The sequence below is a fragment of the Apteryx rowi genome, unplaced genomic scaffold (assembly GCF_003343035.1).
Source record: "Apteryx rowi isolate R43461 unplaced genomic scaffold, aptRow1 scaffold_740, whole genome shotgun sequence".
Taxonomy (NCBI): Eukaryota; Metazoa; Chordata; class Aves; order Apterygiformes; family Apterygidae; genus Apteryx; species Apteryx rowi.
The window spans coordinates 273,714-296,633 of NW_020451028.1; the positions used below are offsets into that span (position 1 = coordinate 273,714).

At 35.6% G+C, this 22,920-nt stretch overlaps 1 protein-coding gene across 6 annotated transcripts in view; it reads left to right on the forward strand.

Moving 5' to 3' along the window:
• Positions 1 to 22,920, forward strand: part of FIP1L1 (factor interacting with PAPOLA and CPSF1) — a 37,778-nt gene that overhangs the window by 8,071 nt on the left and 6,787 nt on the right. For 4 of the 6 annotated variants that reach the window (XM_026087919.1, XM_026087920.1, XM_026087924.1 and 1 more), the window contains 6 exons: positions 2,318 to 2,425; positions 9,066 to 9,159; positions 10,197 to 10,350; positions 15,355 to 15,381; positions 15,831 to 15,885; positions 17,565 to 17,620. In XM_026087919.1, the coding sequence (XP_025943704.1) occupies positions 2,318 to 2,425; positions 9,066 to 9,159; positions 10,197 to 10,350; positions 15,355 to 15,381; positions 15,831 to 15,885; positions 17,565 to 17,620 (494 nt within the window). The remainder of the gene's footprint in view (positions 1 to 2,317; positions 2,426 to 9,065; positions 9,160 to 10,196; positions 10,351 to 15,354; positions 15,382 to 15,830; positions 15,886 to 17,564; positions 17,621 to 22,920) is intronic. The other 2 variants (XM_026087922.1, XM_026087923.1) reach the window with 1 other exon arrangement.

The window sequence follows — 22,920 nt, forward strand, 5'->3', positions numbered from 1 at the left end:
GATTTCTGTAGGAAAGAGCAGACTATGTTTCTGTAATAGGTAGACCTGAAAGGAAGAGTGATCCTAACCATTTTCAGTCTTCAGTCACCTTTACACATGAATGCTGTGCTATCTTCTTGCTTGTTCATAAAAGAGAAAGTAGAAAGAAAGAGGAGAAAAAGCAACAGGATCAAATAACAAGGCAGCTATAAAAATACAGGTTTTGATGTATGAAACCACGTTATCTGTGTAGAATTAGATTGGCCAACAAAATGTCTCTAGCTAGTGTATCCCCCTCTGTAGGTATGCATGTTAGTTAACACACCTTATCAATTAAATAAAACTGAATCAGACAGCTACAACTTCAACAATCTGAAGGATTCCTGGAAACGAGTCTCTTTCCAGCAAGGTAGCTTTTGCTTTTCCACATTTGAATATTTTGCTATACTTTCTTTGAAATGGGTGGAATGACTTCCTTACTAGTGTCTCTTCCTCTCACTCCCCCAGCCCCAGGCTTTAACAAGTTCTGTCCTTTAATTGTAAGCTACTGCTTTTTGAGACTCTACACTTGGCTTAGAATGAGTCCATGCTCCTGCTTTACTCTAGTTAGCAAGTGATTGTGCTTAGGAGTTCTATTTTTGTGGAAATCAAAAGAGATTTTATTATAGGTGGTGGCAAGGGAAGTATAGCTGGTTACCTGCTTTCATCATCAACAGTTTAAGATTAGTATCTATGTTTTTTTTTTTTTTTTTCATGCTTCATCCGTATTTATCTCACAACTCACCTCATGTTCATTTACTGCATCCTTTAAGAGTCTGTTCAACACTCAAATAAGTTTCTCTTGGAAAAAAAAAAACAACCTTACGTGATACTTTTGCTTGTATTTTTCTTTTCTGATACTGCTAGATAATTTCTCATGATGGCCTAAATTCCTTTCTGAGTTATCAGATTATACTGCTCTGTTTTTAGTAGATTTCAGTTCTACTTGCCAGTTTTTCTTTGTCTAAGAAATAGTATACATCATCTAAACTTTCTTCCAATCCTCTAATTTTTATTTTTGTTTTCTGAATTGCTTCTAGTTTGTGTCATTCTGGTAACAGAGTTCTCAGAATTCAAGATACTGTTCACAGGGTAATCATTCAAAACCTGTATTTAGAACAGATCTTGTTATAGAATTTCAGTTCTGTGTACATCTCGTTATTGGACAGGAAATTTTTAAAATACTTTAGAAAGTAATTAATGACTGGAGTATTAAAATGTAGTTCAGCTTAAAGTTGTAGAAAAAAATGTATTTCATAGGTTTGTATATGTAGTGAGAATAAGGTCATACATGTGCACAGTACAAGCTTTAGCTAGGATAAATATCTCTTACCATGCCTCTTTTTTACCTGCTGCTTTTTATTCCTTTGCGTGAAGTTAGCCATCTTAGATATAAGTGATCATCTTTTGATTTCTAGAAGTGCAAAGTATAAAGGTTGTTAATCAGAGGATTTTTCCYGAGAAACCTGAGATTTGTTCATTCTCTCCATGGACTTTCCCAATTTTTGCTATCTTAAAGAATGAGAGGCCAGTAAATAAATTTGTTTTATTGCGTAGATAAAGAGAAAAAAAACTGGTACATATCCAGTTGTACCACTTGAGTGTTTTGGTTATTATAGATTATTTTCTATACATTTAGTGGGAATATTGTAATTATAGGTTGTTACAATGGCAAAGCTGACTTCTTTCCATATTTAATATCTGCTCTTTTGGATGCATTAGCTTAACATAAGTTCTTGTGTAAAGGAGAAAGGTATTTCCACTGAGCTGCAAGAAGAGACTCTAAAAGAAGAGTGTTCATTAAGAAGGCTGAGCTTAGTTCAGTAAATACTTCTTGACTGTGTGCATTACATGCTTCTACTTAAATGACATCTCCAGAATGTAACTGGTGTTTTCTGTATATGAAAAACTTATTACTAATTTCTTTATAACCAGTTAGTATTTTATGGGACTGTATTTTTTCTTCTTTACCTAAGCAGATCATTTTAGCTAGGTAGAAATTTTCCAGCAATCCAGCTCTTTGAAAATTTAAAATAATTACTTCTACATTGTGAGGCATTTGTCATAGCATTATGGCTGTGAAATTGTTAGGAACATTTCTGATGTAGCTGTGAAACTTCTCTCAGCTTCTAGCAGTGGTTGATATATTCAGTAGAAGGGAGGGAAAACTGGTGCAGTTGAGTATAGTGGCATTGGTGTGGGGATTGGTAAGGAGTTGGGAATGAAGAGAAGAGGAACTCAAAGAGCAGAAAAGATAGAGACACAAGAAAAGAAAGACCTAGACAATTTATCTCACCAGAAACAGCGCCTCTTCTCAGTCACAGACAAGCACTGCCTCCAGAAAAGCCAGTTCAGGCATCGGAAAGTGGCAGGAGCGATATAGGAGGGCCGAATCACCCGAATTAAGGTAAGAAAAAAAAAAAGAGGGCATGATCCTAATTTAGAATTTTAATTACTCATTTACTAGTCAGGGCTGCCACATCACTTCCTGGATGATTTTACACATAGATATTGCAGCACATATTTCCCTTTAATTGGAGGTCTGAGAACAGATAGTGTTTTTTGCTTTTTTGTTTGAAAGCAAACATTAAAATAATTTTGTAACTTTTTTATTTGAGCACAGTAGATGCTTCCATATGATGTCCTGCCAGTTGAAATTCTCCAAAAAATAAATAAGTTCTCTGAGATGTAACAAGAATACTACTCATTAGGAATATGGAGGCTTCTTTAGTTAGGGGATAGAACCATAATTATTGCTCATATGGCAAATTCAGATAGATCTTAAATTATTTTGAAGAAATGTTTATTCCATATATCATAACAAAATCTGAATTTCTACGTTAGATTTGTTTGCTTCTTAGTTATATCCATCAGTAATCAGTAAATGAGCTCAGCAAAGTTGAGGATGTCCTCAAGAGGAGGATGACAAAGCATAAAGATGCAGAAGCAAGACAAGTAGGAATACAGGAACATTTTAAATAGAGTTTTCTAAAGAATATTATAATTCTATAGTTTTTAGTTCTGTAGGCTAGTGAATAAATGTGGCATCTGGTAGTTAGGCTTTTTATGAAATTTGAAAATTTGTTTTTCAAAAAACACTTTATATTCTTTCTTGTAGTGGAGATAAGTGATTTCTGCAGCTATGAATTTGGAATGTAATTGGTTTTATTTTATTTTTTTCCCTCTTTGCTCTGTAGAACCTAAATAAACTTTTTGAATTAGATCTCCATGGAGGGTAGTATCTGTAGTGTGAATAGCTTACAAATAACCATTCTGTAATTAGAGCAAAATCATTCACTGAGTTGCTGGAATGCTCCTTTCAAGCTGTGTTCTGTATGAAGTCCGCTCTGGGTTCGTGTGCATCCCACACGTGTGGTGCCTTTGGGGGTATCCACTGGGAATGCCTCTGTATCCCAGGTGCCCTCAGTGTATAAGGGACAGACCAAGCCCTCTCTTTCCCTTGCAGACAGCGCCAAGACAGGAACATAGTAATGTCTGATTAATTTCTGAACGCTAAGTTAGATAATAATGGGGGGGGGGTGTCTTTGAAATTTCCCCATGCATTAGCTTGCTATGACTTAATCGGGATCCAAGGCTTCAGATTTGTCTCTGATAAAACTGCTGAACTGTTAAATATTGGACACTTAGATGCCTCTTTTGCTTTACTGAAGGTTATGTTTTTGACAGAGATGTCATCTGGTGTTCCATTTGCAAGAGAACATATRCCTTTTTCTTTTTCATTCTCAAACTCTTCTGATAGAGGATGTAATAAAATCCTTATTGCATTCTCAGGGAAAAAGAGAATTTGTTGACTTCAAGGCATGACTGCAAATTCCTGGACTCATCCCTCATTGAAGAAGTTGAATCTTTTGGCATCTGTTCAGAACAGTAATTGAGATACCATTATAAAACATTATAAATAATTAAATAGCAGGGGGGTTTTTTTTTGGTCTTAGGCTATTGGATTCCAGAGGTCCAGATTTTTAGGATGGGATGTTAGACAGGAGATTATCTCTGGAAAATCTAATTGATTCTTGATGCTCTAGTGTCTACTGTATCTTTTTCAGACTGCATTGGAATCGAGGAATCGAGCAATTGGGGTCAGAGCTATCAGTCTGGCAGGACTTGGAGCTGGTCCCAACTTCTAGCTGCTCTCCCTGCTATTTGTGCTACTGTGCTTGGTAGTCCACCAGAAACAAAAATTTGGGAACTCCTCTTCTAAAAACTAGAAGTCTGTTTTTTCCCTTGCATTTCTCTTGTGAAATTTCCTGAAAGCTTTTCCCAGTCCTTCTTTCATTTTGTTATGTATCTTGCTATTGGTAAATATTATCACTTTTCTCCACTATTGTTTCCTTTATTGGTACAACACAGATGTATGTCTTTTTTTTCTGATCTGTTAGTAAGGTAATTTTATACCTCATTTTCTCATGTAGTTGACCTAAATGAATCCTGCTTTTTAACCTCTTTTAGAAATTGTGGGCCTTAAAGCAGGCAGATTTTGTTTGATCTGTATCAGAATAATAGAGTTTTAACTTTTCTATAAAGCTAGGTTTCTGGGTTTCATTTGTTTTTGGGCTGCAAACAGAAAAGTTCCCTGTACTTTTGATTTTTTCCATCTTCCAAATTATAATTCCACAGTGTCACAAATACCAGGTTTTAGTTTTAATAGATGCCATTCATATCCTTGTGACATAATTTTCTGCTCTGGCACCTGGAATCCTGTTTTATTTTCAGTACGTTCTTATGTGGTTTTATTGAAGATTTTGAGAGACTGATTATGCTTTAAATTTTAGTGGTTCTATCTAATGTTTTTCCTATGGCATCTTGTCTTCACTCTCAGTGTAGCATTATTATTCAGCCCTGATAAGGGGGGAAAAAAATGACCCCAAATCCAAAAAAGTTAATTTTAGAGGTTTGGTTAATGATACCGGAGTTGATGACTGTGTGGCAAAGATCTCAGATGTTCTTTGGGGCTTAAAGATACCTCTCTTAACAGACTATGTGAGTACATGCCTGGAAGTTARGAATTTTATAGCAGGAACATCTTCAATCTGACAAGCATAAGCTGAATAGATTCACTGATGTGGAATCTAAAGCACGATGCATTCAAACCTAAAATTTACCCATTAACTCCAGCATGGACTGGAATAGCTTGCCAGTTATTGTGAACTCTATCATTGAAAATTTAAATTCTAGATTGTATTTTTCTAAATAGCTTGCCTTTCTTCAGATCAAAATTAGTTAAATGAAGCTATATGGACCTTCAGATATAGCCATCTAGACAAGAAGGTTCAGTCTAGAATCTGTTAATTCACGTTAACAGATTTTCTGACACGCTTGCTTTCCGAACTACTCCTGGTTTCTTTTTTGTTCCTTGAGCTCTTCTTAGTTTCACTTATTTGTGTTTTAATAATTGTTAGTAAAGTACTGCTTTTCTATAGTACAGTTCTTGTGTTCAATTTCTTTGGTTTGATTCCTGTGATCTATACTTCATTACCTTTTTTGTAGTAATTGTTATAATTACCTGTTAAAATAAGAATTATGGCACTTTTCTGACAATTTTTCCCCACAAGAAAAGAAGGACAAAAAGAGATGGCCAAGAATTCTTGAGTTTGTTTCTGCAGCTTTATCACTTTGTAAAGGTAAAATAAGGACAAGACAGTGCTTGCTCTGGGCCAGAAAGTGGGCACAAGATCTTTGGACTCATGCTCTGAAGAGGAAAATGAAATCATAGTGTGAAGCCTTTTGAACGTTTGTTGGCATCCCTGTTGGCATCCCTAATGGAATGGTATTGCTGTAATCACTTCAGCCTTGCTATATATATATATATWTWTWTTTTTTTTTAATGTGTCCATAGAAAATCTCACCTTTCTCTTACTACAAATTAATATTCTTTTCTTTTAGAATGTGGGATCAAAAATGTAGATAGACTCTCTGAAATAATTAGAAATAACAGCCCTTCATGAAGCTTGTCCTTCCTTGCTTTACCAGAGCATTATGTTTTGTGGGAGTACTTCTGAAGAGAGCCTTAAAACAAGATAGTGAAACAGAATGTTAGAAAAAATTATKCATATTGGGCAGTATTAAAGCTGTGGTGAAAGTAGTCAAAGTCATTTTATGAATGGGTAAAGAAAAGCCTGATTTCAACAATTTGCCTATCAATTATTTTGCATCATAGTTTTTGAAGTTTTAGTGATTAAAAGAATTCCATGAATCCTTATTAAGCAGTTATGGAGGATTTGTGTAGGAAAGTTGAAATAGCACTAAGGGATGGTTCTCTGGTGACAGAGAAACGTGACTATAGATAAGAATATATATATAAGAGAATATATTGTTATCTGTTGAGTTGTGTATCTGGGAAATTTAAAATATATTTAGAATTAAAAAAATGAAATTGGGGGAGAAATTTAGCCCTAGGCAATTATTAGTGCTAGAATTTGTTCAACGTGCCAAGGCTAAATCCATCTTTTTACAGAAATACAATAGCTTTATTTTTTTTCTCAAGTGTTTCATCTATTTTGTTATGTTAGAAGTGAACTAATGGATTTTTGATAAGGTTAATTAAGATTAATTGCTTTTTGTTACCAAGAATTTTTGACTTCTGTTCTTTCCAGCAAGTTTGAGCTCTAAGAACAGCTCTCAATCTGTATTTCCAACTCTTGTCTGTCTGCAGTAGGCAGTGTGTTTTCTCTGGGGCTATAAGGAAAGTATACCATGTGTCATTCAGGAGTGAGAATCTGAACAACCTTGGTGCCAATAAGAAAGTGAAGTTGGTACTGTAAGATGGTATTTAGTCTGTAGACAGCAAAGACACATCTCTTGCAGGATAAAGGATCTTTTGTTCAAGGCTGCAGAGTATTTTGTGGAATGAATAATAGGTTTCATCTTTAATATTGTCCCCGATCCAGGTCCTAACAGGAACAAGTGAATAGAAAGAGAAATTCTGTTATCTTACTACTGATATTTCTCTTACGTTTGCTTATGCCATAATGGTGGAACAATTATACTGAAGTCAATTTGATAGGGATTTAGCAGTCTGTCTTCACACCAAACTATTGTGGAATGAACGCAGAGAAAAGTTGTCCTAACTACTGATTAGGATAGTAACCAGATTATCCAAAGCTGATTATGAAACTTTGCTCTGATTAGTTCTTTGCTATGGAGACCTCAATAAAAAATTACAGCTTGTTTCTTCAACCTGAGGAAAGAATAGGGAGCCTCATGTGTATACAATAAAAAAAAAAAGAATTATTAAAGAATTCATAGTGTTATAGCATGGCACAGATCTTTAACATGTATTTATTTATGTATTTATATTTACATAGTAATACAGTATTTTTTCACAGTGGAAAACAGGTTTGTTTTTTAAGAAGTCCCTCTGTAGCCCTTTTCCCAGGAGAATCAGCCCTTGTTCTTTTGTCTTGTTGATGCAGGTGACTCAAAATCAATTTAGCTTTTTTAGAGAAAATAATAAATTTGGCTGTTATGAGTTGAGAAAGAGATCTTGAAATTATTGCCTCTTCCCAAAATATCCATTCAATTTCTAGACTTATCTAAAACTGGCAAATAGAGCGTTAGTAATCATTAGCAGTGGAGAACAAAACTGAAAGAGTCTTTATGACAGCACATAAAGCCACAAGGCATTGCGAGTTGAATATTCTCTGTGGTTCAGTTTGTGTTACATTAGCAACAATATAGTATAAGTAGAAAGGGTCCACAAAAAGGTAATACAAATAACGTATGTTATACACTTTTGTATGAGGATAGATGTAGGCTAGTTCAGCTAGGGAGAGAGATGACTGAGAAGAGATACAACAGAGGTCAGTAGTAACCCAAGAATATTTCGGTGCCAGAGAAAAGGGAACATTTCTTCATTGTTTTTCTTAACACGAGGACTGTAGGACACCAAATGAAATTGGCAGGCAAAAAACACCTGAAACAGATGAGGAGAAGTACTTTTACACAGAACACGTTGTTGAAATTCATCATAGAAGGTAAAATTATGTAGAAGTGTGTTCAAAAGGGATCAGACATGTTAATGTTATTCAGGGTTATTAAATACAGGAAGTCCCTAAATTTTGATGGGCAGAAATTGGGAGGGAAAGACTGTGTGTGTATACATGCCACTTTTTTTTTGTCGTCTTTCCCTGAAAATCCAGTTACTAGCTATTCTTAAGAAAGATTACTGGACTAGATAGACCTTTGGTCTGATCTAGCTGTTTAATTCACATTACATTCTTATATTGCCTGATTGGGTTGTAAGGGAATCTGAGGTGAGTCCTGTGCTGTTCTGTTGTTAGTGTTGTTTAGCTGTACAGATGTTTTGGAGCTGTTTGAGAGGCATTTCACATTTTGGAGAACTGAGGACCAGATGTATGAATTCTCCGAGTCTTAAGAATTCTCCGAGTTGGAGGCAAGGTTTTAATCTAAGGAGAGAATCAATTTCTGGTAGTTTCAAGTACTTTGGTTGGTATTAAGACTGTGTATTCCAAGGTGGGAAGGATGATGGGTGTTTTGTTCAATATGTGCTGCAATATCTATAGTATGCACATTGGTGTTGGCTGACGTGTATTTCTGCCTCCTCACTTAACTTTGTCCTCTTTCATTCTTCCATGGAGTCCTGCAGTGTGGTTTCTGCCGTTTTAAAACTATATTTAATGGTTAGTATAACTATTTCACTGTTTAGATTTTTGTAGAGATTCCATTTAATATATTCATATTAAAGCTTATTGGTAATCTCATTGTATTATTCCTTATGTTTTGCTTTCATCAATTGCAAAAATGTAGATTTATTTTCTTTAAGGGGATGGAAGGAGAATGTGGAGACAGTCGCCCTTCATCCTGCAGAAGTCTTCACTGCTGCTTTGTTTAGTTCTACACACTTGGCGTATTTCAGGAAATTTATCGCGTTTAATGTTCTTTGGCAACTTTGTGGCTTTTATCTTTATACAGGAGAAAGAGCTCATGGACTTAGGTTACTCTGTATGCCACAAGAGGGTTTTTTTTAATGCTGGTTGTTACTGATTCTGCTTTGTCCTGTGTTACAGGCGATTATCTGGCACAATAGATGTGATTGGACAGACGATCACTATCAGCAGGGTGGAAGGACGGCGGCGTGCTAATGAAAACAGCAACATACAGGTTTTATACTGCAGATTTACACACTGTCTTTGACTAATAGGCTTTTTTTTCTTTCACCTTAACTTCTGATTAAAACACTGTAATGTGGATGAATGAGAAATACAGAAGTTTTAATTTTAGGAAGAAAGTTGTGACAGTTAAATAAATTAAGATGAAATAGTTGATCTATTTTCAAAAGATACATGTTTTGGTGCACTTCTTACTGAAAGGAAATGATCAATATTACAGGCTTACAACCTAAGAGTCACTATTGGCTCTACTAGACAAAGACAGATATTTAAACAGAGTATCCTTTAATCCCTCACCCCAGCTGGACACTAATGCTGAAAATGAAAGTGTCTTCACTTGCAGTTTAAGAATGCATTTAAAAAAAAAAAAAAAGTCTTGAAGCAATAAATAGCTGATAGTAGATTTTTTTGTGAAGTTGCATTACTTTTCCATAAATTGCAAGATTAGTCTTTATGGCCTTCGTCTTTATGGTCTTGGGTTATTTTCAGAAAAAACTAAATACATTAAGGTTGAATATAATTTTTCTTTCCTGACATATCTATGGAGAAGAATCACAGTTGTTTGGTGCTCTAACTGCATTTCCATGCCAGCTTAGGTTAAGGCTAAACTATGAAGATAGTAATAGATTGTGGTGCTTGTACTTAAAACACTGCAATGTGGTTTTTTCAACTGAGCTTCTCACAGTGTTTAATTAAGTAATTCAAACTCTTTGGATTTTCATGCTTTTCATACTGTTTTTAAAATATTTTCCTTTACATATAAATCTAAGATGGTGTTTTAGTCCGTATTCAGATGGCCTGTATTCCCTATAAAATCTTGTGTTTATTGTTCCCTACTGGCTGTTCCTGGGCCCTTAAAGGTACCTAGGGAGTACAGGACACTGAACATGTAGGTGTAATTTATACTGTCTGAATATGGCTCTTTAGGTGCATAAGTAATGCTTTCCTGATATAGTAACTGGAAAGAGAGGAAACCTATGTTCTGCCCTTTTTACATAGCAATTGTAACTATAGTTTGATATTTTACAGGTTCTTTCAGAACGATCTAATCCTGAAGTAGACAATTTTACCAAGCCACCTCCATTTTTCCCTCCAGGAGCTCCACCTACCCACCTTCCACCACCTCCTTTCCTCCCACCCCCTCCAACTGTCAGTACTGCTCCACCTCTGATTCCTCCACCAGGTAAATGTCCTACATTTCGTAGAATATGGGAAATGAGAGAGTGGTGCTTGATGATACTGAATTCAAGAAATACATTCCTTGCACATTTGACTATATGGGTAGAATTTCAGAATTTTGTGTTCTAGTCTTTTCATAAGTATATCTGTAAGGGAGAAACAGAAACTTCTGTCTTTACTTTCTCAGTGAGAATAGTCACAAGTAGTAAATAATTACCTAAAAACTAAATGTCAGGTCTTGTGTCCTTGAAAATGTCTGAAGTGAAAAGCTGCTTTTTGTGATTCAACTATTGTTAATGCTGTTGAGAGGTACATGTTAACAAATTTTTCCAAAGTTTGCACTAAGAAAGCTGGTATACTATGAATTTGTGCTGAATTTAGATTCTTTGGTATGTAAGATCCAAGCACCAACTGAAGGTTTAATTCCTCCCTCCCCTCACAGGGTGTGCGAATTCTCAAATGTCTGATAAGAACTGCATTTGTGCTGCAGCCCTTCAGTCAGATCTTATTAGCACCTGCTGTTTTTATCCAGCTTCCTGTACCTGTGAAGCTTAGAGGAGTCAAAGCTCTTTGAGACTTGTTCTTGTTCAATCCGGTTTGAAATTTACCCATATTTATTAAAGGGGGGCAGTGTCATGCGCATTTGCACAAATAGTGCAGTTGCCTAAGTGTTATTGTCTTAAAGAATTAGGTTAAAAAGGAGTGGTGAAGGAATGAAAGAGAATGGTCAATGAGAAATGGAAACAGATGCAGAAACTTCGAGGAGTATCAGAGTAGGAAAATAAAAGATGTAGTTATATATGAGACTGATATAAGGTGGAGACCCTTTCCTCATTTTCTCCTCTTGCTCATTGCATTCTTTTTCTTGCCTTGTTCTGAAATCTTTTCCGTTTGCATAGGGCATCTTTTAAAAGTGTCTGTTAATACTCTTACGTACAAACAAGGAAGCAACGTTATTCTTTCTGTGCAGTGGCTTTGGGTGGGCCTTTACAGGGTTTAAATCTTCTCATGGAAGAAGTTGCTTTCTTCGGTTGCTGTTGATTTTAAAACTGCTCCTGCTGGCTGGCCAGCTCTGACTTCCATCAGTGACCATCACACACAAAATGGTGCAGCCTAGCAAAGAGAAGAGGAAGAGATTTAAAAATCAAATCATTCCATGCTTTCTTCAAAGTTTATATGCATAAATGTAAAAATGGAATATCTATAGAGGGAATACGCTACTGCTCTGGCACTTCTGTGAAGTTTCTTTACTGCTTGGGGACCAGGAAGGAGGGGGACTTAACACTAGTGTTAACTACGGTTTTAAACTGTATTAAAATGTTTCTGATAAAATAACGTATGCAGTACACTGCAAGTTGTTAGAAAGTAGTTATTATCTTGATTATAGCTGTGCTACAGAGATCTGTGTTGTATATTATTAAAAGCCTGACGGGATTTCCCCCCACACATACGCACTTAGTGCAGCAGTGTCATTTAGGTGTACTGCGATGTTCTTATGAAACCCCTCACCTGTTAAACTTAAAGGTGGGAAAAAAAAATGCACATGTGTTGCAGATCTAGCAAGCAGGTTTGGCTTTAGTCTTGTGATTTGCAGACAGGTTTATGACATACACTTGTCCAGAAAGTCTCCTTCAACATCCTTCCGTGCTTCAAGTAGATTTGAAAATAACGATTAAGAGCTGTGGATTTGGTTTCTTCAGGCCTGTGTTTTAATTGTGCTGTTGCCAGCTCTTTATCTTCAAAGCTGTTCCTAAAATAGAATCTGCCATCCCTTCTAGGTTCATTGGAGGGAGAGGAAAAAAACCTGCTGTTACCCAATATTAAACTGGGACTACTTGCCAGAAAATTTAAGTATTCCAAATATAAAACATCTTCCGAAAGCCCCTTTGAAAAAGGATCCTGCTTTGAAGTTAGGTCTCTTGTTCTGAATTCATTCACTCTTGTGATTCAGATCTTTTTTGAGGAATGAGTTCTGGAATTATTCAAAGGGCCAAACGCAGAAAACTCTGAAATGCTACTAGGAAATCACTATTTTTGGCTATAGTAAAAATGTGTTGGGTTTTGTTTATTTGTTTTTTACTATGTTGGAGTAACTTAAGTCTAAAGAATAATGTGGGTGCTTCTGTTTTACAGACTTTAAAGGTTGTTTCATGTATTTTGATATAAGAACATAGTTTAAATGTGACATGTATTTGTGATATTAAAAAAAATACTCTGACGTAATAAACATCTGTTGTATAATTTTGGGAAGTTTAACTGCTTAGACATTTTATCAAGATACCAGAACTTAGCAAGTGATTGTATATCCATACATCTGCTGAGGCTCAGCAGTCTAAGTGTATACTTTTTAGCTTGTGTTAAATGAGAGAGAATTTGACTTAGCTTAGCCTGTGATGGAAGAAGTTTTTACACCAAGCTGAGTTATGTTACATTGCTGGGGCTATTACACAGTTCAGCTAACTTTTGGTATGTTGTTAAGCTGCAGCAACTTATGTTTGACTCCTTGCTCACAAGGATAGCACATGTGGCGTTGCTTCCCTTCAGTAAAACCTACTTGATATTTGATAAATATTTACCAGTCTTGAGTTAAGTAGGATGGTGTGCAGTGTCCTGAAAGCAATTTTGAGCACATTATGCAGAGTGTAAATAAGCCACGGTAAAACGCTGCACTGATGCCATTTGGATTGCTTTTGATATACAGGTCAGAATATTTCAATTTAGGCCAGGTGTATCTCTGTGGCACTGTAGTGTGTCATAGAGACGTAATCTGTACTAAATCATCTCCTTGGATCAATATTCAAGTTTATATGTTGTAAGAAATGAATCAATGTTTTGGTTTTCTTTTTTCCCTCACTCAGAAGTAATTGGCTGATGATTTTGTACTTCAAATACTTTTTTATGCACTGATTTAATAAGCCTTTAGTTAGATTTGTAACAACTAAGCCATCTCTGAAAGGAAATTAAACCTGTATCTGCAGAGTGGAGGGCCTGTTGATACGGAGGTAGAGGAAGAGTGGCAAGTTCTAAGAGAAGATAGAGCTGGGCCTTTCATAATCTTTAGAACAAGGAAAGCTTGGAGAGAAGGGGAGATTTTGATTTGCCATGAAATCATGATTTCTTTTCAGTTGGTGATTTGTAGTGTCTAGTGGGATTGTTATTTTTAGTTCCCAGGTACTCTTCGGAAGGTGCTTTAAGCTTTTTCTTGATAAAGAGGACTGAGAGGTGGAGTGATTGTTTTGCGAGTCTCTTGATTCTTATTACTCTGTCAGCCTACTCTCTTGAATGGCTTGTCTGTTTGCTGTTGTCATATCCAAGTTAATGCAGAGTGGGGGTTTTTTGACTGAGTTGAGGAGGAAGACGCAACTTGCTTGTGACTTTGTTGATATAGATTGCCTGTTAGTTATCTACTTCAGTAATTGTCTGATTCACTTACTGAAATATGCATAAATGGGACGTATGTCAAACTGCCCATGTTTTCTTCAGGCCTTTTGTATTTTTAAAATGTAAATTTATAATGGTCTAGAAGGTAAGGGTTGGAGTCTTGTGAAAAATTTAAATAAACTATTATTCATTTGTAAGTAGAATTTGTAAGGCAGGTTTTTGTTTTTTTTTAAGTGATCAGGGGATTTTCTGTAAATCCTCTCCTGTACTGATGTAGCGTTATCTTTTCAGCAGAAAGTGATACCTCATTTTTAGTTATTTTTAGACACCAAAGTTCAATTAAGCAAAATCTTTAACTTACCTGTATAGAGTACTGGATATGATTTTCATGGATTCTCAAACTATAGCTTTTAAGTTGTGTACCTAACATTTCAACACTTAAATCCATATCAATATGCCAAGGAAAAGTATCTTGTCTTTCAGATGAGATAACTTTCCATAGGTTTCCTTAGCTCAGTGGAAGAAATTGGAATTGCACTCTTTCAGCATTAAAAGGCTGCATTTTAGGTATTTGAGTTTGCATATTTTGTTCTTAGTACTTCTTGATTCTATATCCTGCAAAATCTTTTGTTTCTTTTGAAGAAGGGGAAAGCTTTCATGAGTTAAGTTTTGAGAGGAGTAACCTGCACGGTTAATAAGCACGGTGGTTGGGCTCTTCTGTTCAGATGCCTAAACACCCCTAAAATATATGGGAAGTTAAGAAGGCTGTCTTTGTGTATCTTGGTCTTAAACCTGGTCCAGAGCCCCTTGGAGGGGTTTCTGTTGGCTTCAGTGCATTTCAGTTCAGAACCCACTTGCATAAAACACTTGAATCTGATACAGTAATGGTAGCTGAGGGATGTTTTGTGGAGTTTGAGGGAGGTTTACCATAAGTGATTAAAACTACTACCCTGAAAGTAACGTTTCTTTTTCTGCTTGAAAAATGAGCAAGGAAGAAAGCCAGCAGAGTTAGAATGATTTTTGAACGTGTTTGTAGCAAAGGATGCTCCCTTCTCAGGTTTTTGCAAGAGAACAAAGTCCTGAGCTTTTTTTTTTTTTTTTTTAACCTCCAAATAGCAATTGAATGATTAATTGCAGTATGGTGTAGCATTTAGGGAAAAGTCTGTAATGCTTCTTGTTGCCAGAATATTTTGTCCATGTGGACTTAGTATTTCCTATACTAAGCATTAAAAGGTCAGAGGCCAATTATATTTCCTTTCACCTAGTAATGGAATTTAAGATAAACCAAATATGTTCTATGGTATGTTATTTTCCTTCTCAGTGCTTAACTTTTTAGGGTTATGGATTTACTTCTAATCTTGAGACCCGGAATTGTTCTTTGTCACTTTTGTTTCTAATGAAATAAGATTCTGAAGGGCTGGAACTTGAAAAAAAAGCCAGATATCACAGGGCTTGCATAGAATCTTAACAGTTGGGAGTACTGTGAGTTCTTAATCTGAGGACACAAAAAATAAGTTGTTATTTTTCTTGATTGTATATGTTGTGATATCTTAATATGATTTTAGAACTACAGTAAATAATTTTTGCTTATTAACTATAACTGATACATTATTTGTTGTCTTTTTAGGTATACCAATAACAGTGCCACCACCAGGTAAACTTAACTAGATTTTTTTTTTAATTTGGTTAAAAATTAATTTATGTGCAAATTATCAACTTCCTTTTAGTTATATACAGATAAAAGTTCATAAATACAAAATGATATGTGCAGACATAGGCACAGTTATTTTGATGCAAGGCAGAAAAAAATTAATGCTTTTGATTACTGGACTTACTTGCCAGGTCTTTAGAAGGTGTGCACTTCCTTTTTTTTCCTTCCATTCTTTTAATAGTTATGCAGAACAATGTGACAGCTGTTGTAAAGTATCAGTAGCTACTCAAGAATTTTCCTATGCTTCTAAATTCTTGCATGTTTTAAGAACGATAAGGTATTTGATTTGAAGCACTGAAAGTATATGGAATACGTTTGCCATTGTATGCCTACCCCAGTTTTTACATGTTGTTTTTTTTTTCCTCTCTTTCCTCCCTGATTCATTATTACAGGCTTTCCACCCCCACCTGGCGGTCCTCCACCTTCCCTCATACCCACGATAGAAAGGTGATTATTTGTTTTGAAATCTTACAAAGCAATATATCAGTATTCTGTAACAGAAATAAAATAGGTATTAGTAAGCATTCTTACACTACCCAGTGTTTTATGGATTTTATTTGGAGCTGAGAGGATGGCTTCAGGTTTTTACAATCATTTTCCACAAGTGCTGCTAGTCTCAAATGTATTTTACACTTAATATTCTTTTGAGTAGGTTACTTTACCACTTACTGGTTTTGTTGAGTGATGACACTGTATCACTGCCAAGACTTAAGAACAAAGTTAAGATAAAAGATTGTTAAAATATTCCTTAGCTGTTTGAAGACTTATTTAAGTGAATCTTACAGTTGTCAACTAAAACATCCTTTTATACAAATGTAAATGAACACGTTGGCCACAGACTCAAGCCTTCATAGGCTATAAGAAATGCCAGAGTTCAGCAGAATCCAAATTTGTATTTCTTCTTTTTTCAATACCAAGTAGCCAGCAGCCCTTGAAAAGTATTTATATTTTGCGTTAGGCCAAAACTAGGGCAACTAGCTCACCTAAGGAGACGGAAGCCTCTTGCCAGTCCTTTTGACTTCACTGGAGGAAGGTGTACATATCTGTTCCTTTGCAATTGCAAATTCTATTAACATACGTGCTACAGGATGATGATGGTAAATCTCTGAGAAAATCCTTATCTGATTTAATTCAGAAAACAATGAGGTGGATGCATTTGATGTGGATGAAGGTCATTTTATTATTACATAATGGCAGTTGCTATGAGTGACCATTGCTTCTGACAGTTAAGCAGTAGTCACTTTATTTGCTTTTCCAAAATATGATGTGAAAAAATCTTTATCAAGTGTATTGTAGAACCTTGGAACTACATTTCTGGTGAATATTTTTAAATGCTGAGATATTGCATTGGCGTTTCATTAGCCTGTTTTTTCTTTTGTTTTTAAACTAAACTAATCCAAAACTTTTTTAATGTAATGTAACTTTTTTAATGTAATGCTGCCTTAAATATGGCAAAGATAATGCATTCAAGTTATGTAGGAAGTGATAAAACTCATCAAAGAATTATACATGTTTGAATTACGTCCTATGCTTATATCATCCATTTTAACCTTTCTGTTTTTTACCTACTTGAGTTGGCTGCCATTGAAAGAAGTCAGCCTAGAAAATGTGTAGTTAATTTAATAGTTTATTTATAGAACTACACATTTGAAGTCCACCTGTTCTTAGATATGCTCACATACCTACTTTTTAACAGAAAGAATGAGAATAGCTTCATTCACAAATATGTGCATTTCCAAGCAATTGGAGATTAAGTTCAGTATCAGTGCAGAAACTTCTTGTGATATAAGCAACATTTGAAATAGAAAGTCTGTGAAAAATACAATAGAATAGTCCAGAGCTAGTATTGGTTTCCAAGACATGGATGTTCTTTGTTCTAAACTTTAAGAAATGTTGACAGAATGTTATTTTCAACTTCTGTATTAAAGTATGAAGTCAACATATTCGTATTGAGAGACTGCTTTCTTAATTAGCGATGCTCAAAATGGAGCACTTAAATCTGCTTAGATACTTTCTTTTAGTCTATGTGATAAGAATTCTGAGGAATAAAATAAAAGGTATGTATCTGTTGATGGAAGTAGCCTTAATGGTAAAACTGAATTCTACCTGTATTTTCTTTTCAACAGTGGACATTCCTCTGGCTATGACAGTCGCTCTGTTCGTGCATTTTCATATGGCAGTGGTGAGTGAGTTTACTGGCTTTGAAAATTTTTATTAGTGTTTTTGATTGAAATACTTATAAGGATTTAGCTGAGAGTCTAAACAGGTCTTTCCAGCAATTTATTATGAAATTTCATTGCCTGTCACTGTGACCAGATACCTGCTGTTGCAGATTTAACAGCTGTTGGTAAATACTATTGTTTTGTTTATTTAGCCTGTTGCAAAAGCAAGTCTGTCTTTTCTGGTTAACATTATGGACAAAATCTGCAGCTGAAAAATGTCATCATCTAGTTTGATAGTAAAAGTGAACTGAAAAAGAAATTGCATTATGTGGAATCAAATGGACATCGACAGAACCTAGCAGCCGGTTATCTAGCATGCAGCTCTGCTACTTGAGCCAAAAGAGAGATGACAGTACTAAAATGTCAGGTGCTTTCTGACCTAGCCCAAAGGGGAACATGAAACACCCGTTTTGCCAGTCAGTAGCTCTGCTTAGGTCTCATGCAGCCCCATGCCCAGTGCCTTTTCTCCCAGCTGATTTTTCTGTCTCCCTCTTCTTTGTTCATTTGGACCCTGGCTGCTGGAAGGAGGCAAATGTAGAAGTTCTGTCCACTTCTGAGATGCATGATGTTCAGCACAGATCAGACGTTCGCATAATGTCTCTCTCAAATGTTCATAAGTCTCTAGAGAAGATATACAAAATAAGGTTTTTGAATAACTTATTTCTTGAATTTGGGGCAGTTTATGCAGTAACAAATGGTACTTCATTGACATCAGAATGATCTTCATCACTTAAGTGTTTGCTTTCATGCATGGAGTTGTCTTATGTATTTTAAAGAATTCTTAGTGGGGGCAAACAACTGCTTTACTCTACCTTTTCAGAAATAAATGAGCTGTGTTTGCTCAAGAATTTAGCAAAAAGTAAACCTGGGGCAGGCAACTAACATACCCAAGCAAATGCTTTGTTGAAGTTTTATCAGCTAAAATCATGCAGTGTCATGTGAGAAAGCAGTCTTATTTACGGGCAGTAGTATGTGCATTGCATCTAATATGTAGCCTCCAATTAAAGATGTTTTTCCTTTTTGGAATCTCTTTTATTAGAATTTGCTGCACTTTCAAGTTGTAGCAGGAACATAAGAATATTTCCAACTCTTTTGCTGACCTTCAGATGTGGTGGCGTGCTTATGTTGCTGTGATACCCATATACAAAATATGGTTGCTGATATGGCAACATGATTATGCCAACATTGGATTTGTACTTTCTTGGGCAAGGTTAAAAATGGATGTTTGCCTGTGTATGGTTATGGAGACCAAGCAGTACAAGAGAAAAAGGCTAATAAAAAATTGGAGGAACATCTGGTTCTGAGAGGGCAACCAGTTTTTTTTTATTTTTWTTTTTTACTTTTAAGATAGCAGATAATAGATATTAGTCTGAAGTTTCATGAGAGAAGTCAGATGTGATTTTAGTCAGAATATTTGCATACAAACCTTAATTTCTTTTAAGTATTAAGGAATTTTCTGGATGTTTCCTCCTCTCCTTTCCTCTGAAGTATGCTGTATTGACAACTCTTCCAGTGAGGCAGGGTAGACATGTTCCCTGGTTGAGAGATGTGAGCAGTGGGTGTTAAGTCAGCTAGAAGAGATAATTGAAGAGTAGCATGTAATGCTCTTTCTTGTATAGGTTCTTTCTCAGGTTGTTGTGATTTACTTGGGTCTTTTTTTCCCTTAGAGATTGGAACTGTTAGTTTCTAAAAACTCTGAAGTCGGCTAAGGGATTTCCTTTTCTTCCCCTTTCCCCTGCCCCGCAGAAAGTTTGCTAGAGGAAAAGCAAGATTGTATTTGGGGAGTGGTGGTGGTGGTTTTCTTCACCCAATAAAAACGTTTGTCTTGCTGCTATATGCATTTTCTTTCCTTTATAATGTTGGACAAAACTGAGAGCTGAGTTTGATTTCTATTTTTTTTTTGAAGACCCACAGATGTGATCTGTATCATTGTGCTGAGTGTTTTTTGTTTGGTTGGTTACAGAAGCATGGTTACAGAAGCATGCCATCCCCAATTTCTTACTGTTTGTATGTAGTGACCATTAAAGAAAGAGCTTTTGAGCTGATCTCAATTGTTGCAGAAAGATAGGTATAAAATAAATAGATGTAATGGGTTTTAACTCGTGCAGTCTAGCTTGCAGAGACTAGAGTGTTGGCATTACAAATTCTGGTGCTGTATCAGTCTACTTTAACCACCAGTTTCCCTTAGGTGTATTACACTAGTCTAGTCTGGGCTATTTTTGTGTGTTTCCTGGTATTACTAGAGTCATTTTGTCTTAAAATCTACATGGCATTAATAGTGTTCTGAACCTTTGGACCCTGTCTGAGAGAACAGGGGACCTTGGTTTACTTGAATTAACAACTTCAAAATGTTGCCTAGGATTCTTTAGTCTTGCTAGAACATCTGGGTATTTCAATCATGAGCTTTTGCTTATATTGCTTAGGAGACGAGTGTTTCATTCCTTCTTGTGTCTCTCCTTCCTTCATATCTCTTCTCGTAAGGTCATACAAATTGACAGAAAAAACAGAATTTTTTAGAAGCAAAAAGTCATCAAATGTGTACAGTAACATCTTCAACTTGAAATGAGGACCCTTTAATTATGCTGAGATACTAGCCAACTCCTCACAGGTATATAGAGCATCATACTGTGTCTTGAGTTTAAAATACTATATAGTGAAATTCTTACTGCATTTTATGTGAGAGGTTAATCAAAGTGAAAAGTGGCTTGACTGTACCACTTGTTTTATTAGGTAGTTAGAGTTTTAGAATGCAAAACTCTGATTTTAAATGAGAAATATTCAATATTGCTGAGAAGAGTAGTACCTTAAATATGTTGTATCCCTTTAATGAGAAAGTCCTCATGAGAAACAGTATGTTCCTGATGAGTTTATGAGATTATGTAAAAAGATATTGCTACCATTATTAAGTGCCTTTGACAGGAGGTAGAAAAACAGCCCAACTAAAGTCAACAGTTAATTCTAACTGTCTTCTCTGTCACATCTTAATCTGTAATTCATCCTCCTAAAAATAATCTTCCGTTGTTTTGGGCCCCTTCCTCAACAAAGATTCTAATGGAAGTGAGGGGAAGTCTTGCTGCAGAATTGTGCAGCTGATATCACCAAATACCTGTAAGTGCATTGGAAAGTTGAGGGTTTTTACAGAAAACAGTGCCTTAGCTCTTAGGCTTGGATGCTTATTGAACTAGCAGTATTGAAATAATACGGGATTAAACTAATTGGAGGGGGAGGCACTTTTTCTGGATATAAGGTATACAAAAATATTGTAGTTATAATACTCTGGAATTACTATATTTTATTTTATAAAATACAGTGTTTAGACAAGCTTTAAATCTTTGGCCTTTTTTCTTCATTTCTGCTGCTGTTTTTGCCATCGTGAAGAGACATATACATCCTGTTATAGGCTTCTTAATCCTCCCCAGCCTGCTCCCATCTTTGCCATGTATCTGGCATCCCTACTGTGGCAAAAGCAGCTTTCATATTTGCTATACAAAGCAAATTATTCATTTCTAAACTGTGCCTGACGTACGCGTTTTTGGATCTGTAAGGTAGAGTGGTGGTTTATTGCTGTTGCAAGTATATGCTTAGTGCAGGACTTTTTCCTGGCCAGCAACTTCTACCCCACAGTCCTTATCTCACAATGTGATCCCTGGCCCATATGAATTCATTGTATTATACCAGTGCTCTCAGTGTGTCAAACAGGTAAATTGAGGGCTTGGTGGTGCAGTAGGATGCAGATGATAATTATAAATAAGAATTGCTAGGGTTGTCCACTACTTGCTTTAGATGATACAAATAAATTGCCAACCCTTTATCTTCTTTGCCAGTCAGCATGTTTGATGGCTTTGTCAAAATTGCAGAGGAAGATGAGCATATCAAACACATTGCAAAAATACCAGTCTTAATCAAGACTCAGCAACCTTTCTTCTGCCTCTTCAAATTGCCCATCTCATGCCTTGGTATCTTTGCTCTCTATCAGGCATATTTCCAATGGCAAGTCCATTGAGAATGTTGCATAGTAAAACAATATTCTTAGTTTGTAGCATCAGGAATATCGATTTTGTCTTTGTGTGCATTAAATGCAGTTTCTTGAACTTACTTTTAAGTCCACTTGCGATTCAACAATACCTTAGCTGTATGATCTTTTAGTTTTATTAAGCTGTCTATGGCACTGCTTTGTGTCTGCCAGTGAAATAACTTGTATTATATGCTTATTTGCTTTTCCGTGAAGCGTTTCTTCATTCTGTGCTCTAAATGTTCTTTGTATCCTGAAAACATGCAACAAATTTAGCATTACAAAAACAATTTCAGAGAAAGTATTTTTTTGAGGCAAAAAGATGATTTATTAATACTTTGCCAATATACTGTGATACCATGCAGCTTCAAATTTTTAAACAATCTCCAAAACAGGGCTTACGTCTCCACCACTATTGACCGTTGAAAGTTTCCTCTTTTCCTATTTTAAAAATAAAATCAGCATTACATTATGTTGGAAATCACTTTCTTTGTGTGAAGATTATTAGAAGAATCCTAAAATCCATGAAGAGATACTGAAAAGTACTTCATTCCATATAGTAAACACAGTAAATACCAATTCGTATTAGAAAGTAAATTTTCCTAAACTACCTTGTGTGCTCAGAATAATTACAGGTGAAAATCTAGGTATAAAAATTGCTGTATTTTTCAGAGTAACAAATAAATGGTTTATTTCAGGCTATTGAGATGGAAATGACATACTTCYGTCTGATGAGAATTACTGCAGATGTGAAGGAGTGACCAAAATTCAGCTTAGGCATTTATGCTGCTATTAATAAAAATAATTTGTTTTGTAGTATGTGTTTAAAGTAAACTGAAGTTCACAATTTAAATGAGAATATTCTGCCAGCCAGTGTATTCAAGTCTTGTAGACCATACGTATGCTGTTGACATAATGGCAAGTCAAGGAAATTAGCAGTCTTTAAAGTCCAGCTGTTTTTTTGCTATTTCTGGCTGCTTTCCTTAGAAGAATTTCAGTTTTTGGCAGTATAATGAACAACATACTATTGTGTTAGGATATTTTTTCTGTTAACTCCTTATTTTCCCTGTAGCCCTGAAGTCAAACATTGTCAAGCATTTTGTTAGAAGGAAAACATTGTATAAATGCTTTTTTTAAGAATTATAATGCTTCTCAATGAAAATGTTTTTTTAACAATGAAGTACTCTTTCCTGCTCCACTGCCTGCTCAAAAAGTCTTTTGTATTCCTCTTTTAGACTCTTGGCAAAC